Raw genomic sequence first — 19,255 nt, 5'->3', positions numbered from 1 at the left:
ATCTAAATATAAAGTTCTTGAGAAATGGAAAGTGAAGAGGGAAGTCATTGCTATAAAAACAAATCACTTGAAGATTGACAAAAGAATAAGCATTTTTCCTAACAGAATTCAATGGTTGTTGAACCCCTGATTGATGTCACCCCAATATTCACTTGGCTTTTGAAACAGACTTCCTTCTCACGACTCCTGTCTAAGAAAGAAGGCCATTGTGACAGAAAGATCTAGAAGATGGACAATGACAGACTGCTTCACAACTTCCACGATAAAGAGATTAATGCTAATAAAATTGTTGGAAGTGAAAGGTAGACCAAGTTAAATAATTAATTATCCTTGCTGCTTGAAATCAATTTTAGACCAGCAGAAAACGATAGCAGTTCTTATATTCATTTAAAGCTGAAACATACTCCTTAATACTTAAGTTTAACTTCTGTACTTTTCCTATCATTATTTCAGTATCCAAGTATTATAACTCAGACAAGCAAACATCACTCTCCTCAAGTAGCAGTCATAATCACTGCATAATCACAGAATGGGTTGTCTGAAGGGTCTGTTTCCATGCTGTACATCTCTATGACTGTAATACAAGGTGATGAGTGTGTCTAAGAACAGGAATCTATTGTATGTCAAACTGTTCATCAGACTTTAAAACTAAGGAACAAATAATGGGACTCCTGTACAAATCACTTAATAATGTGAATTTGGCTTATTTGAACATTTTATTCTTGCCAAGGTGCTAGGCAACCCAGTAATAGCCAGAAGGTGAAGAGGAGGAGAGGGAGATTAAAGAGTCACACTGAAATAGTAACTAAAATTTAAAATGGAAGGTAAAATCTAAGTAACTTAGCCATGTTAAAATATTTAAATGAACAATGCACCACTTGGGTGCAGTTTGATCATCCCCCTCTGTTCTTGTTTGTTCTTTGAAGATGGCCATGTTCATCATCAGGGGTGTTTGATAGGGTTCTTGTAGACGTGCAGGTGATTAATGTTGATCTGCACTCAGAAGGTTCTATTGCAAACAAGTCAGGATGTCTCGTATGAATGAGTTTTGGATGATTTGCTGTCTTGGGATTTCCCCATCATATCTTTCCTCTGTGTCATTGATTTACACTTGCTCTAGAGGGAGGTAACACCACTTTTTATGTGGCTGTGCCAGCTGCAACAACCCTGGGTTAGCTTTTCCTAGGATTCAAGGTCAACCTCAACATTCCTGTTCAAAGTGCAAGTGGGCAGGCTTGAGTTTAGATTTGAGATTTTTTAAACATCCCTCTGACACAACCTTTCCTGTTTTTGGAGGTTACAAGTTCCCCCAATGAACTTCCAAAGGCATTGTTGGAACAGCAAAAGGAGACTGCAAAATCCCATCTATTCATGAGATTCTATTAAGTTAACCATTAATAAATACATCACAAGATCATGTTGGAAACATGAACTATATAGAACTCAGCTCGGAGTTTGATATGAGATTTATTTACCCATTCTTAAAATTTATGGGATGTGAAGGGTCACTAGAAAAATCAACAATTATTGCTATTGTTAATTGCTCCTAAGAACCTGGTGGTGAGCTGCCTTCTTCAACTGCTGCAGTACACCTGGCATAGCTAGACCTACAATGTTGAGGAAGGGAGTTCCAGGATTTTGACCCAGTGAAATAACTCCAAGATGGTGTGTGAGAAGCTTTCCCACATATCTGCTACACTTGTCCTTTTAGGTGGTAGAGGTTGAGAGTTTGGAAGGTGCTATGAGAACAGCCTTGGTGAGCTGCTTCTGAGCTTGTCGATAGTATACTCTGCTGCGGTATTGGTAGTGGAGGGAGTGAATAGTTAAGCATGTGAATGGGATGTTAATCCAAGTAATTTAAAACAAACAACTGTGGATGCTGGAAATCTGAAACAAAAACAAACTGCTGGCGAAGCTCAGAAGGTCTGGCAGCATCTATGGTAAGAAAGCAGAGTTAATGTTTCAAGTCCAGTGACTATTCATCAAAACAGATTACAGGTAGGAAAAGGTTTGGGGATGGGGGGGGGGGGGGGGGGGGGGGGGGGTGTCTAGCACATAAGTGGAGAAAGAGCCAAAGAGAGCTATGAAAAGTGTAGACAATTGAGGAGATCATTGATAGTAGGCCAGGACAGAAGTGATAATGAGAACTACGAGTAGGAGAAAATGGGTAGGTTGTGCTATAAGCAACCTGTGTCAATGATAGGACTGGCTGTGTAGTTGGTATAAAACATGGAATGACAGAATCAGGACAGAATATATTGGTGTGGGAGGGAGGTGGTTTGTTGAAGTGGTAGACAATTGGAAGCTCTGGGTCATCATTATGAATGGAAGGTAGGTATTTTGCAAAGCAAACACGGTCTGTGTTTCATCTCCCCAATAGAGAGCAGACCAATGTTGACCTAACTCAGCTGCTTTATCTCAGGTGACGTAGAGTTTCTTCAGTGTTACTGCAGTTGCACAATCCAGGCAAATGAGAGTATTCCATCAGACTCCTAACTTGTGTCTTGTAGCTTTTCTATCAGTTTTCTCACTTTATTCCACTTTTCTTGAACGTATTGATTCTAAAATAGATTCGACAAGATCTCTTTGCTCCCCTCTCAAAATGACAAACAAGTCCTAAGGAACACTTAAAAGCATCTGGATGGATATAGGAGTAGGAAGGGTTTGGACAGATATGGTGCTGGTGCACCATATCTTACAGGTGCTGTTAAGTGGGACTAGATTGGGTTGGCATGGACGAGTTGGACCGAAGGGTCTGTTTCCGTGCTGTACATCTCTATGACTCTATAACTAAGTCTTGGTATAACGCCTATTACAGAAGAACACCACTAGATTCAACTCTGCCATCATTTGAAATTTATGTATGCCCAGCAGTGGATAATCTTCAAATGCAGGTGGAACTCTGGTTGAAATTAGCTACTCCCTTACTAACCTTGCTCCTGTCTTCTTGGTCAAAGTGAATTATCTTAGGTGAAGGCTATGAATCTAACCAGAGACTTGACTGTTCATTAAACCTGAGTAACTTATTTCCATTGAACAAAGACCTGATGTGTGTTTTGATGTGGAAATGCAATTCCAGAGAATGATGAATAACACTCACCTACTCTAGTTAATTCCTGAATAAATTCATTTGCAGTGGCTAATCAAACAATTGTTTTCTACAAACTCTCCGTGACTTTGCTGGTTTTGACCTGATCACCATGAAATGTTCTGGGTGAACGGACTTTAAACAAGGTAGTCTGCACAGGAATAATTCTAGCAGTGACTAATATTGTGCTTTTTACAATGTAAGATAAGTCATTAGGTATTTCAGAGACAGCTGAAGTTTTTGTTTCCTTTTCTTAAAGGTTGCAGATGATGCAAGTAAAGAAGAACAAAATAAAAGACATTACATGATGCTGTACACTTTTTCTTTTGTCTACTCGCATTATTATTAAGCAACAATTAAACTTATTAGAAGCGAAAAATGTTTTGCTAGTAATTAGTTATACAGAGTCAGTCAGGACACAACATTTTCTTTATCCCTGCTTCTGTCCCTTAATCCGTGTAAAACAAATGCAAATCTGCTTTAAAAATATCTACTACACAGAAGCTCTATTTTGCTCAACTTGTAAATCATTCAATTTACTTAAAGCATGCAAAATTTAAATATACTTTCATTTATCACACTTTTTTCAATCTTTGCCAATTCAGAAGTTTTTTTAGTTGCAAACAATGTTACCACAGGGTGCCAAAGCTTGAGGGAAAGCCCTATATAGTCTGGTGTCACGAAAGGTTTGACAAGCTGTGCCAAATGGCTTCTTCAGAATGCAAGATTTTAATGAAGTGACTGGCTTCTTTGTGCTGCAACTGAACAGCACAGATGGAAAGCTTTCTGCCAGCAGAGAAGTAAGTGCTGGTTTTGCTGTATGAAATTTCACACATACTCTTGCCTGCTACATAGCCCTACATTTAAATCTTCAATTCATAGCAAATTCTTCCAACAGCTTTAATATATTAAATATATATTGAAACAATTTGTCAAGTAACATTTGAAGGAAGTGCCACCAGTGCAGTCACAAAGACTGAAAACCTATACAAGTTACTACAGCTGTCAACATTCCTCCCTCCCTCCCAAATTAAATTACATGGATGAAATGCATGTAGAATTTTAAGAGGTTAAGCAAGCCACATAATTCAGTTATAGAGGACAGAAGTACCACAAAACCATAAAAAATATTTTCTTAAATTGTGTGGTGCCCAATTATGCCAGCTGTTTGCTGGATTGGGGGCTGGGGTTTGATCACTTGAGTCCTTCTGCTCTATTCTATGTTTGCACAGTTCAACGTTCCTGTCAAGATATTTTCTAGTTGAGGCATAAAACTTAAGATAATGATTTAACAGTCACTATTTTCTTTTTTTTTGTCTTAATACAAGGCAGAAGAAACAGAATGCAATAAATGCTGAGACTCTGCAATAGGTACAGGTTTATCTTAACTACAATGCTCAGATAATATGGATCATCACATATTTGTCAATATATAAATTCCACAAAACACTCGCCTCAGATCTATAGAATAGCAAAAGGACAAATATAATGTGAATCTGGAAACCGTTTTCTCTAAACTAGGGTAGTAAAATCTAACCTTAAACTCCAGTTTCCACAAGCTTAACTTTAATAGTTTCTTCATTTTTGATACTGTCCATGTAAGAAATAAATACGTCTTGCTCCATAGCCAATCATTTGGTAAATTGGCCATTAGATGAAAGTTTTAATTTTGAGAATATACACAAAATAGCTTGGAAATATGGTACTCTAAGCAAGAGATATGTTAAACAAAACAGTGGTATATCGTGTTAACTGGTAGAAAGACCTTCAACTTAAGGTAAATCAATCACTAAAACTGACAGGAAAGATTGCTGAAGTGAAAAATGTCAAATGAGGTGCTTACAATTGGCAGGAACATATGCACAATTGAAAAATTAGGAATAAGAGTAAATGAAACACGACTTATCCACTTGTGTAATAGCTTAGCCGGGAAAGTCACTAAGCAGATACATAAATGGATTTGAGAGAAAATGAAGGAAGGCAGCTATATGATATGCTGAACAGGATCAATCTAATGCAAAAACAATGGGTTTATTGGGCCCAATTATGTTTTAATGCTTCTAATTTTATTTAATAGCACAAATGTTACTACCTTATGGATGGAGGTTTGTAATCACCAAATAAAACTTATGCTACAGATTTACCAAGCCGTACCCATGTGCAATGAGAGAGAATCTAACCACTTCCTCTTGATGTCTAGTAGCATTTATATTGCTGAATGCCCCCACTATCAATATCTTGGAGTCACCTTGACAAGCCACAGAAATACGATGTGTGGAGGATATGTTCAGAGGCTGGGAAGTTTGTGGTGAGTAACTCATTTCCTTACTCCCAAAACCTATCAATTTCTACAAGACACAAAACAAAATTTGCGCAGTCATTAACACTAAAGAAGCACAGCCCCATTTAAGACAAAGTAGCTCATTTGATTGGTATGGCTTGTCCGGACTTGTCCTACCTGCCTATCTTCTTTTCCACCTATCCACTCCACCCTCTCCTCCCTGACCTATCACCTTCATCCCCTTCCCCACTCACCCATTGTACTCTATGCTACTTTCTCCCCAGCCCCACCCTCCTCTAGCTTATCTCTCCACGCTTCAGGCTCACTGCCTTTATTCCTGATGAAGGGCTTTTGCCCGAAACGTCGATTTCAAAGCTACTTGGATGCTGCCTGAACTGCTGTGCTCTCCCAGCACCACTAATCCAGAATCTGGTTTCCAGTATCTGCAGTCATTGTTTTTACTGTGATTGGTATGGCACCCAATCCATCAATGATGGAAGCACAGTGGCAACAGAGTCAGTCAGCCATAACATGCAATGCAACAACTCACTCAGGTTCTTCAATTGACATCACAATTGACATTCTGCCAGCAACAGTAATGTTACTATCACCATGGCAGGTCAAATTGAATTGTGTAGATGATATAATCCATGAAAACAACACAAGAAAAAGGTACAATAATTGTCTTCAACAACGTGTTAAATACTAATTACCAGTTTAAAGCATCTTCTAATACTGCAATCTCCATTATCTAGGAGAACAGGAACAGCAGTGGAAACACCAACAGTTATCAGTTCCCCTCCATGTTAGAGAATTTCTTGATTTGGTATTATTTCATCATTCCTTTACTGTCACTGGGTTAAAATTCTGGAACCTCCTCCTTAATACCACATAGGGTGTATCTACACTATGTTGAATTAAAACATTAAAAATTAAAACATGATTCACTATCACTTTCTCAACAACAACTAGGTTTGAACAATAAATGATGGCTGCTCAGCAACACTCAAATTCCAAAACCAAATAACTTAAGAACTGCTCACACAGTTTTCATAAAGGAATTAAAACAAATCCTTCATACAATAAAGAATATAATGATAAGAACGGGAGATAGAAAACAGTCAAGGATGGTGAGATTATATTCTGAAACAGGCATAAATGTGCAAAGTAAATCAAATGATTACTTTTCATTCCACTAGTATTATATTGTTAGACCTTACAGTCTAATTCACTTGCAATATATTTTTGCACTAAAGTACCGAAGAAGTATCCAGTAATTAGAATGAACAATTCTGAAAGAAGATGATATCTGAAAAAGACAATATCACAATTGACATTCTGCCAGCAACAGTAATGTTACTATCACCGTGACAGGTCAAATTGAATTGTGTCAACGATATAATCCATGAAAACAATACAAGAAAAAAGTACGATAATTGTCCTCAACATTAAAAACTAATTAACAGTTTAAATTACATTTAGAGTGTGAGATTTCATATTTATTAAGACATCATCACTTCCTGTATTGGTACCATTCTCACCTGTGGAGCTGGTGCCCCTACCTCTGCAGCTCATTTGTAATGATACCAGGATATCCTTGCCAGCTAAATGAAAAATAGTTCCTGACTTTAAATACAATATAGCACGCCACTGCTTCATTTAGGGCTCCAAATGTATACCAAATGCCTGTGTTACTTTATTCCAATAGCATCTGATTACCAGCTCAAGTTTCCTTTCAAAACTTACTTCAATTTTGTCTGTTTTGGCATCACCCCAGTAAAGTTTGCCTTCAGCATAGTCCAATGCCAAGCCATTGGGCCAACCCAGAGAGGTATTTACTAAAATTATTCGGTCAGAGCCATCAAGGTTTGCACGTTCCATCTTTGGTTTTTCACCCCAATCTGTCCAGTACATGTAGCTGCAAAAATATTGATAAAATTAATTCTTTTGTGAAGTAAACTAAAAGCAACACAAATTACTGCTTTCTTTACAATAATGATCCAGACGTTCCGATGGTGCATTTTTGTGAATGGAACAACTTCGCAATAGTTGGCACTCAAAAACAGCAAAACAATTTTACACTTGTATACTTTAAAACACTGCATGCAAAAAATCATTTTTTTACTCTGATGTAATATTTAAATAGCAATTACCCTAAAAACGTTTGTACACCTACCCAGTCACTGGATTAAGGACAATAGCTCGAGGTTCATCGAGACCTTCTGCTATCAGTATTTTTCTGGATGTTCCATTAAGTCTGGTCACTTCAATGCGGTCAGTTCCTGTATCAGTCCAATAAAGATTTCTTGCTATCCAATCAACAGCTATTCCATCTGGGTGGTTAATTTCTGTAGTTACCAATGTCTGAGCCCCTGAGCCATCCAGTAACGCACGACGAATAGCTCTAACTTCATCATCCGTCCAGTAAATATATCCCTCCACTGGATCGTAGTCTATTGCTATTGTATGTCGAATATCATCAAGCTGAAGAATAATATCTGTGAAATCTGGCATGTCTAAGGAGATGAGTCGTAAGTCTGTTCTTCTGGCAAGCAGCAAGACCTCTTCAGCACCTAATGTAAGGGCAGAATAAACATTAATTCCAGGATTGCCTTTAAACACTTATCACCTAAGTAAGCAGGTTAAAAGGACCTGATAGACATATACAGCCTCCAAGACTCAATCTCAGAGCTTCAACAATTCCAGATCATGATCACTGCCCCCAAATGTTTGAAACAGCAGCTGCACATTCTACAATTAACAGAAAATATTAATAGCTAATTCTGCCATGGCCATTTCCAACTCCACTTAACACATCTTTTGCAGCTTCACTTGTTGCATTACCTCTTTTTACCTTGCAGCTTCCTTTAATTTTATTGTTTAATTACTTTTCCCATCCATCATATCCCAGTTTTTCCCTTTTTATTCTTCTCTCCCAGCTTCCATGAAATATGAAATCTGCTTTGCTATTCAACTAAATAAAGACACAACTTTTACTCAATGCCATTTTCATAAGTATCCTCTTTTTTAATGCCATTAACAGCTAGAAATCTATGCTACTGTTTTGAATACACTAAAAGACAGTTTACAAAGCTTGCTGCAGTGGAAAATTCTAAACATTTCCCTACCCAGGTGAAACATCTTTCCTGTATCTACTCTGGTGTCCTGTAGGAATTTTTTGATGCTTCAATTGCATCATCTCTTCTTCTACTAATCTTTGGAGCACGGTCGCCTCAATCTCTCCTTACAGAGTAATCCTGCCATCTAGTCTTTTTTAATTCATTCAGGAATGTGGAGAGTGTTGGCTGGGCCAACATTTATTACCCTTCCCTAACTGCTGTTGAGAAAGTGGTGGTCAACTGTTTCCTTGAAACTCTGAAGTCCATGTGGTACACTCACAACGCCGTTAGAGAGAGGAAGATTCAGAATTTTGTCCCAGCAACACTGAAGGAACAATGATATATTTCCAAACCAGGCTTGGATTGGGACTTACAGATGGTGGTGGTCCAATGTAACTGCTGGCAGTGGTCATGGATTTGGAATGTACTGTGTAAGGAGACTAGAGGAATTTCTGCAGTGCATGTTGTAGATGGTACACATGGCAGCTACTGTTAAGGGAAGTCACTCTCATCTCACCTCACCTCCAGAATTCAGCTCTTTTGTTCATGTTTGAACGAAGGCTAATAAGGTCAGGAACTGAATGGCAGTGATGGAACTTTGAGTTATTGCTCAGCAAGTGCTGCTTGATAGCACTGTTCATAACCCTTTCCATCACTTTATTAAATGATCAAGAATACTGTGATATGGTAGTAATTGACTAGGTTGGGTTTGTTATTTGAAGGTTCAGGACAAACCTGGGCAATTTTCCATACTGCCAGGCAGATGCCAGTGCAATAGCTGTATTGAAACAGCTTGGCTAGGAGTGTGGCAAGTTCTGGAACGCGTGTCTTCAGCATTATTGCTGGCATATTGTCAGGACCCAAAGACTTTGTAGTATCTAGTGCCTCCAGCTGTTTCTTGAGATCATGTGGAGTGAATTGAATTGGCTGAAAACTGGCATCTGTAATGCTGTGGGCTTCAGGAAGAGGACAAGATGGATCTTCCATTTGGTACTTCTGGCCGGAGATTATGTGAATGTGTCAGCCTTATCTTTTGCACTGATGTGCTTGGCTCTCCAATCAGTTACGGAGATATTTAAGGCGCCTCTATCTCCAGTAAGTTGTTTAGCTATCCACCACATTCACAACTGGATGTACCAGGAGTGCATAGCTCAGATATGATACTTTGGTTGTCAAATTGGTTAGTTCTGTGTAACACTTGCTGCTTATACAGTTGGGCACACAAGTAATCCATGTTGATGACACAATGGACATCTCATATTTAAGTATGTCTGGTGCTGGTACTGATTTGTCCATCTGTACTCTTATTGAACCATGGGTGATCCCCTGTTCTGACGATGATGGTGCAATTGGGGATTTGTGGGACCTTGAAGTTATACGAGATCACGTTTAATCTAATTCTGCTGCTGCTGATAGCTCACATGCCTCATGGATGTCCATCTTGAGTTCATAAATCTGTTTAATAACTGTCCCATGTCACACAGCCGTACTGCCATGCAACACTATAGAGGCATCTGAAATGTTAAGATGGACTTCGGCTCCACAAGCACTGTGAAGTGGTCACTCTTCCCAACACGGTCATGGACAGGTACATCTGCAACTGGTAGACTCATGAGAGGTATGTTTTTTGTTCTTGGTGTTCCCTCACCATATGCTGTAGACTCAGTCTAGTAGTTGTCTCCTCGAGGCCTCAGTTATCTGGGTCAGTGGTGGTGCTGTTTAGCCACACCTAAAGTCCGGAACACTAAAGCCCCCTGAAGTACATTGAGTTCCCTTGCCATTCTCAGGGCTACCTCTAAGAGGTCTTCAGAATGGAGGAGTCTTGTATCACTAATTTTGGAACTGCTACATTTGATCCTTACATCTAATTCGACAATAACGCTTATGAATAGCAAGGTTCCACTGAGGCGGTGAGAGATCTCAGAATGTATCAAAATTGTCAAGATGCAATATGTGCAAGATCACACTACCACATTGCACTTCCTCTGTGATGAAGTCAGTCCTGTTGCCTGGACCGTACAGTTTGCTAATACAGCTGGCTCCACCCAGGTGCAGGGTGCTATAGACTTTACACATGTCATATTACAAGCACAATATATGACTTCATCAATAGTAAAGTGCTCCATTTGGTCAATATGTAAGTCATTTGAGATCATGGCTACCACATCTTGGATATCTATGCCAGGTAGCCTGAGAAAGGTCATGATACCTAGATTCTTGAGAACCACTTCATTTGAAGGGTGGATGCCTTACAAGGATGGTCACTTGGAGACAAAGACTAACCTCAGCAATCATGTATGAATAGCTCTGTTACATAACCCCCAGACTGGCACCGAGAATAGATACAATGCTCATTCTCTATCAGGGCTACTGTGGAGCAGACAGTAGACCTCTTGAAGATGAGGTCCTGGTGGTTGGATTGGTTTCAGGGTATTTTGGGGGATGGGGGGGGGGGTTGGGGAGGTGGAAATGTTCTTACAGTAGAGTGCAGACAGAGTGTGCCACAGAATTCTTGCATGCTGTGCCCTACAAAACTGGAGCAGGCAAAGAGGAAATGTGATGGACTCTGCAAAGCTGGGAGAACGGTTGCAGTCTTCAGTCTTCTACCACCATCATCATCATACAGCAGTACAGCAAAGGGCACAAGAAGCGAGACAGGACTTGGTTGACAGTTTCAATTGTTCTGATGACGAGTCACCAGACATGAATTGTTAACTCTGCTTTCTTCCCACAGATGCTGTCAGACCTGCTGAGATTCTTCAGCAATTTATGTTTTAGTTGCAATACATCTGAGTTAGGTGAATGGAACATTTATTAACTGTAAATCAGTTGTTGCTCAAAAGGCAAGGAGCTCTAGTTTAGTCCCAGAAGCGAATGCAGCTTTATTTTGTCTGCTCTTTCTTCCCTTTTCCTGCTGTTCAATGAAAGTTATCATTAACAACTGTGAGGGCTTCACAACATGTGATACTCCCACTTTGAACAATGACAAGATGTTATGTTGCGATGAACGATGGGGGAAATGGCCAGATAGCTATTCTTGTAATGGCAGCTACAAGGACAGTCAGACAGCTAATGATTAAAAATGCCAACATATCTATAATGAAGTATCACTTATGCCATCTGCATGCATTTTGAAGCTGTTTACATTTGTTTTGCTCCCAGGACATCTATTGTAAAGGATAATTCCTGGCTGACACTGTTTGACCTAGTGCACTGGGCTGGGCTTTAATAATGGCCTTCTTACTATGGAGGGACACCTGGAAAGTCCTTTTTGTGAACAAGATAATACAAGAGCAGCACATAGAGACATGGTACATCTTTAATTAAGTGAGTTGTGGAGAACTGAGAGATAACTCAGGGCTCGCAGAGGGAAACCCTGCATGAAATTCCCAAAATTAATATTTATTGACAATTTTTGGAACAGTTTAGGCCATAGTTTTTGATACATTTTGCAAAGGCTTATTGAACAGTTTGTAATTTTGTCAGATTGACATTGTTTATCAGTCTTTTTTAAAAAACATACTGAGACTCCTTTCATAAATGAAGCCAGACTATCAAAAAGTTTTATTTGAATATATTATTTCAAAAAATAACATTTGACCAAAAGGTTTTATCAGGAGTAAAACACCTATTTTAAATCTGTAATATTTTGTGCCTGGACATTTCACACATCAGCTTGATCATACATTCTCCATACTCAAGTCTAGCATTCTTTCATCTTGACAATTATTTATTCTGTTGGAAAAAGATTAAAGTGACTTTTTCTGGCAACATTTTGTCAGTTGAATGCTCTACTAGCTAGCTGGAGGCATTGAGGGGATTTTGAAAAATTGCAAAACACAAGAACATACACATTCGATGATAATGCAATGGACTCACTGATGAGAAATAGTAATAATTCACCCATGTTTATTACTATTAGCTGGTTTTAAAAGTGCCATTTTTTAGATTAGATTCCCCTACAGTGTGGACACAGGCCCTTTGGCTCAACCAGTCCACACTGACCCTCCGAAGAGTAACCAGCCCAGATCTATTTCCCTCTGACTAAGGCACCTAACACAACGGGGCAATTTAACATGGCCAATTCACCTGACCTGCACATCTTTGTGACTGTGGGAGGAAACCGGAGCACCCGGAGGAAACCCACACAGTCACAGGGAGAATGTGCAAACTCCACATAGACAGTTGCCAGAGTCTGGAATCGAACCTGGGACCCTGGTGCTGAGAGGCAGCAGTGCTAACCACTGAGCCACCCTTCCCCCCACAATGCATGCTTTCATTGTAAAAATTAACAAGCATCTTTCAAGATCTCAAGATGTACCAAATCATTTTCAAAGCCAACACAATTCTTAGATAAAATATAGTCACCGCTGCAGTGTTGGGAAACAAAGCAGCCAATAAATGCTCAACAAGCCACATGAACAGCAATGAAATGATCAGATAATCTATCAATACCACTAAGGACTTGGCTGCTACTAATCTTGGGTTTTCTCCAAGTGAACTATACAGTATTAGTTAAAATGTGAAATACAGTAAGATACAGATTTTTTTAAAGTATATAGTTCTAAACATTATTTGTTTAGACAATAACAAGAAACAAATGAATAATTTTAGGACAGTGTTAAGAGAGTTCCATGGAAGAGCAGTGACAGACATCACAAAGATAAAGCCAGGCATTTGTGGATTTTCAATGTGATCTAATTAGAAAAAGATTTTATTTATAAGCTGAATTCAAAAATTAAATCACAGCCTTTGTGCATTCTACCTCTATACATTTCTACCAAAAGAACTCGACATGAAAATAGTCATTTGTTTTAAAGTTACATTGATGAGTTATATAATTTCATATGAAGAGATTACTATAGGTTTTCTGGGAAATCAACTGGCTACGTATAATCAGAAAATATCAGGCACAGCACAAATGTGTTAATCATACAAGCAAAAGGAAAAGGCTACCTGTTTTGGCTACAGAAGGCATTTCGACTGCAATTTCCAATCAAAGGCTAGTAAAAGAAGCTCATTTTCTAGCTTGTCAAAACATTGTAGTTGAAATGTCTAATACTGGTGGGCATGCATTTAAGGTAAGAGGGGAAAGTTTAATTTTTAAAACACAGTGGTAGGTGCGTGGAACACACTGCTAGGAGTCGTGGTGAAGGCAAATATGATAGGGCCATTTAAGGGGCTTTTAAATAGGCACATGAATAAGCAAGGAATGGAGAGATGTGAATCATGGGCATGCAGAAGGGATTAGTACAATTTGGCATGATGTTCAGCACACCATGATGGGCAGAAAAGCCTGTTCCTGTGCTATACTGTTCGATGTTCTACATAGAAGAGTATTTTCACCATCTTGGCTGCTTCATGGCAATATAATTGTGGAAAGGGAAACTGGTGTTGAATGAATTGGAGTGATAGAAGTGAGGACAGAGGAAAAATAACTGAAACTAAATTCCTTTTACTTCATCTTTAAAATACCCTAATGGTTCGTATTGAAGTATAATCTAGAATGTTTTGCATGCTGTCTAAATAAAGGGATTATTAAGGCGAAAATCTACGAGAAGCTACAATTTAAGCTACTAATAAAATTGCTTCAAACTAAAGTACAATCTTCATACAGGAACAGAAAGTCAAAATTTTCAAAATGAATAGTTTGAACAAACCATGGATCAAATTCTTGCATATAACGTAAAAGTTCAGGCACAAAAAGCAAAGTTTATTGTTTGCAAAGTTAATTAAAAAATTAGAAGTGTATTTTAATATAGGCTAAAAGAAGAACTTAAAATGTATTGCTGAGCGTCTAGAATCAACTGAGACCTTTATTTTGTTGTTTAATTCTCCAATAGATCAAATAAAGTAAGGTCCTCAACACATTTTCATGCAATGGCATGGGAGTGCTCATTACAGAAACTAAAGTTCACGATTCAGTACAGCAACATCTTCAAACTGAATTCAAGGTTTTAGCACCAACACAAGTTAACATCAGGTTATATGGCACCTACGGAAAAATAACCCAAATACTTCCTGAAGTCTTTAATCTTTAAATGTATTAGAACATGAATATACACAAACAACAATTTACATTTTTAGATAATTAATAAAATAATTTTATATTTTCAAAACATAAGATTCCTTAGATAATTATCCACGTTTAAAACTGAGAGGAAAATAAAGAGCCACTTGAGCAAAAAAAAATATTATTTCAAATGCTGTGAAGGATAATATTCAAGATAACAAATCTTTTTGGAATTCCTAATATTGTGAAAGTGACACAGTTTTCACTTTTTGTTTTTTACTTGATTGCTTTTTGGAGTAAATTTTACTTGATAGATTGGACAGTTAAGGGTGAGCAATGTAAGCTGCCCACTTTATTTTAATTATTTTTTTAAAAATTATTGATTGAGGCTGCCTTATTAATAGTCATGCTCCACAGAAATGCTGAAATGCCTGTTAAATTACATTTGTAAAATTTCCATCAAGATTGACAAGAAAAACAGGAGAACTTCTCACGTGTTGACAAAGATTTTTTTATCTTCCTCTGCATCACTTCACATTTGACAGGTGACAAGACAGTTTATAATATGTGCCAATTTATCAACCTAATGCAAATAAACGTAAAGCGCAGTCTCAGTCCTCCCAAGCACTCCCAGAACTCCTTGCTATTCCTGCCCCATTTGTCTATCTGTTAATCAGATTAGTACAATGTGGCATTGTTTCATCCAAATTCTCAGTCAACACCGCTGGGAACTCTTGTCCTTTCCACTCACTCAACTGTGTAATGAAATAGGCCGTGAACAACATGGTTCCAAAGATATTCCCTCCTGTCATTTAAATGCAGGAAAAAAAGTCAACTTTGTAATACTTACTGATTGAATGGAACTAATTTCCAGCATTTATTTGTGCTATGCTTGGACCTAATGTGACGCATGCATTGAGAAGGGGTTGTTTATTTTAAAATCAGTGATTTAGTTTTAACTTACAACTAATATGCCAGGAAGCTGTTAAGGTTAGAGTGAATGCACAATGTTGGCACTTATCATTAGGCAGGCTAAGTGTTTCAAGACTGTGGATGCACCAATGAACTTGAGTCTCAACAACCACCATTCATCATAACGAACGCTTGTTTTCAAACAATGTTGATCTCTTGTTAGGATATTTAACTCATAAATTGAAGGAACATGCAACATTTTGAACTTAAAACACAAGGACTGTTGTTATTACAAGATTTATTTTTCTATAGGAAGGTGAGACAACATATTTTGAGAAAAAGGTGAGAAAATAATGTTTTCCTTCTATTTTTGTGTACCTCCAACACCCTGCAATTGAACGGTTTCAAATTTTTACCAATGCTGGTTTATATCTAGTTAGATAAATTTAGGACAAAAACAGAGAATGTTGGAGAAACTCAGGAGGTCTGGCAGCATCTGCGGAGAGAGAAACATACATAACATCCTTAGTCCAGTTCTTCTGAAATCATCATACTGAACCCGGAACATTAATTCAATTTCTCTCTCTGCTGTCATGGGATTCAAACCCAGGTCCCCAGACATGACCTGGGTCTCTGGATTTATAGTTTAGTGATAATACCACTACACCATCACCTCGTCACACAAAAAAAAACTAATTGGATTCAAATACGTGGCACCTCCCCTACTAGTAAAATCTATTTGGTAACAAAGCCAGATGTTTGCTACTGCAATAGGTAGCTTGAGACATAACTTTTCCTCACTCAGGAGAAAATACCTGGTCAGATCCAATTTTTACTGCAGGCAGGAAAGGACAGCTGCAGAATGGAGTCAAGTCGACTGGCACAGAAACAGTTTGGACAAGTCCACTGAGGTTGCCAGTTTAGAATTAGAACAGCTTTATTTTCACGTGTACTCAAATGGGCACAGTGCAAAGTTTAGAAGTTGCCACTTACAGTCCCATCTTCAGTACAAAGGTATCTAGGTGCAGATTCTTAAATACAAATTGTTAGGAAAAAATGAATCAGCAAAATAAAGAAAGAAGAAGTTCAGAATAACAACTTTTCCAACTGGCACCTAGCCTCTCATCTGCAACTCGATTCCGTGCCTAGCTTCACCTAGAGGCTGGGAGACCTCTCTGTAGTTTTCAAGGCCGAAGTCCAAGTCGAAACTGCCAAGAGACCACCAAGCAGTGCCAAGAAACTATCACGCTAGGCCAGGATACTGCCACTTTGTCTAAAAGGCCATTCTGGTTTTATGAGGCTTTGTACAAGTGGTCTGGTTGGTTTACAGGCTCTTGAGCCGTTACCACACCTCTACACTTCACCTCCCCTCACTCCCCAAGTCACTGTCATGACAACCCACAAATGTCCAGTCTTTCCAATTCCACATGATACACCACATGCCAAACCATGGGACCTTCATGTCCATTTACACAGTATACACTGTTAAGAACCAATAAATAGGATATAACAATGGTATGTGTGGAACAGTTAAAAACAGTGCCCTGTTCTTAGAAGTCAGAAAGAATAGGTACATGCACTGTGCCTCAACAAAATAGATGACAGCCATTCACTGGCTCATTTCTCATGGCAATCGGAGTCAACCTGCCTGGTCTAAAATTTAACAAACCCTGATTGTGAACTGTCAGTCAATTAATAGGTGCATTCTCCATGGCAATGCCTCTAATAAGCAGCGCTTTCCTCTCATGTAGTATAAATGTTGGTTTTCCCTTTGAATTTGTATTCTTGCAAAATATCCTGTTGAGTACAGAAAGCTTCGACAAAACATGTTTTTATTCAGCGATATTGATACTATTCTTTCTGTGATTGCTTTTCTCAATGACTCTATTTATTTACACAAGGATTACCAACAGATGATAGTTTTGTTATTGATACTTTAGCAGCAACAATAACGTTAATGTATTTCACACATAAACAGGAATCCATTTTCAGTCAAAATTTACAGCATTAAAGCTATTAATGCAAAATAAAAACTTCTAAAAATAATAAGGACACAAACAATGTATACAATAAAATTCAAGACTGCCAAGGTGTCAATTTGAATATTCTCAGAAAATATCAGGTTTTAAAAATTGAATCAAAACATGAAAACTTTACAAAATATTATGGAAAATAAAAGAAAAACTGGAGAAAGCCACAAAATAGATTTAGTTCATAAACCATGTCTGTTATGAATACATCAATATTTTGAAGTTCCATTTTAGGTATGAAAAAAAAATTATGTTACTATAGGGATAATAATGAGTGCTAGGAAAGGTATCAGAGCAAGTAACAGAACTAAAGTGTTGGCATGATAAGTCTCACTGAAACAAACTACTTGGATTGGACAAATGGTTTTATAGAAGTCCTGTTTTGTTTCTAGAATCTTCACTAAAACAATGTTTGAAATTACTACAAAACCCCTGAATCCAGCCGTGTCGAGACCAAGAGTCTGCAGAGACTTGAATTTCAGATTGGGCTGTGATAGTTCAGGCTGATCTGGACCAATTGGGATTAGGGGTCACTTTAAGCATGGGAATATACTGATATTCAAATGGTTAACACAGGTGTCCAACAGCATGTGACACTTAGCTAAATTGTCCAGGTAAGTCTTTCCACAAATAAAATTGCTCAGTTAAAATTAAAAGGTGCACTACACATTCCAGAACGTTTAGTCTTCAAGCAACTCTGCTTTTTAGATAGCTGGTTTTGAGAAAGTTTAATAGTTCTGAATGACCCCTTGAAGAAATTAGATCCTATGTTTAGCCATTTGGTGAGAATCATCTCAGGAAGTGGGAAGTAATAAAGTCAGAAACAAACCTTGGATGAAGGTCATTTCATTTCCAAAGATGAGTTCCATCCAAAAATAAAGCAAAGCAATGAAAATATGTTCATTTCTGTTCTCCCAAATTTCAAGAATTAAGTTAGTCATAACATTCAGATCACGTACCTTTTTTACAAATTTTTCCATCTTTTTCCAGCTGGACCCCAGTTGGGCAGGCACATTTGAAGAATGGTTCTTTTGGGGAAAGCAGGCATAAATGAGAGCATCCTCCATTACTTTCATCACATGGGATATGAACTGTGAAGGGGAAAAATGAATATCATTTCCATTGGTGGAATGAAATTCAATGAACAGTCATAACACCCAAATTAAGATGAGTCAACTATATCTCCTGTACAAAATGAGACTATTAATCACATTATCATCCATTTCGGACTCCCACTCTTTTCTGATCACAAAGTCTTTGTTGGTGTATGACAGTGACAAGGAAACTGCAATGGCCTTACCACAGGCCAATCAGCCAAACTTCTCATTCTACTCACTGTTCAGTGGCTCTCTCCTCTTTCATGAACAAATGCAATAAATGCAAATGGACTGCTAAACATTTTTTTTGCAACATCCCAAACATCATCCTGTTTATACACTTGCACATTCTGAGTTTCTTAGAGATCAGTAATGGGAAACCTTTGCTAATTTCTCACTCTCCCACCATCTGGAGAATTAAGGCCAATATTTATGCTATCTAACATGATTTGGAGATGCTGGTGTTGGACTGGGGTGTACAAAGTTAAAATTCACACAACACCAGGTTATAGTCCAACAGGTTTAATTGGAAGCACACTAGCTTTCGGAGCGATGGTCCTTCATCAGGTGATAGTGGAGGGCTCGATCATAACACAGAATTTATAACTCGATCTGTGTTACGATCGAGCCCTCCACTATCACCTGAAGAAGGAGAGTCGCTCCGAAAGCTAGCGTGCTTCCAATTAAACCTGTTGGGACTATAATCTGGTGTTGT

General features: G+C 38.2%; 1 protein-coding gene across 1 annotated transcript in view; it reads right to left on the bottom strand.

Moving 5' to 3' along the window:
- The window catches only part of lrp5 (low density lipoprotein receptor-related protein 5), a 206,997-nt gene that overhangs the window by 87,855 nt on the left and 99,887 nt on the right, over positions 1 to 19,255 (bottom strand). Inside the window, exons 5-7 of the mRNA XM_072592257.1 lie at positions 18,403 to 18,534; positions 7,546 to 7,942; positions 7,116 to 7,287 (exon numbers count right to left, since the gene is read on the bottom strand). Of these exons, the coding sequence (XP_072448358.1) occupies positions 7,116 to 7,287; positions 7,546 to 7,942; positions 18,403 to 18,534 (701 nt within the window). The remainder of the gene's footprint in view (positions 1 to 7,115; positions 7,288 to 7,545; positions 7,943 to 18,402; positions 18,535 to 19,255) is intronic.

The sequence above is a fragment of the Chiloscyllium punctatum genome, chromosome 22, assembly GCF_047496795.1.
Source record: "Chiloscyllium punctatum isolate Juve2018m chromosome 22, sChiPun1.3, whole genome shotgun sequence".
Classification (NCBI taxonomy): Eukaryota; Metazoa; Chordata; class Chondrichthyes; order Orectolobiformes; family Hemiscylliidae; genus Chiloscyllium; species Chiloscyllium punctatum.
This window is presented reverse-complemented; position numbering and strand designations above follow the sequence as displayed.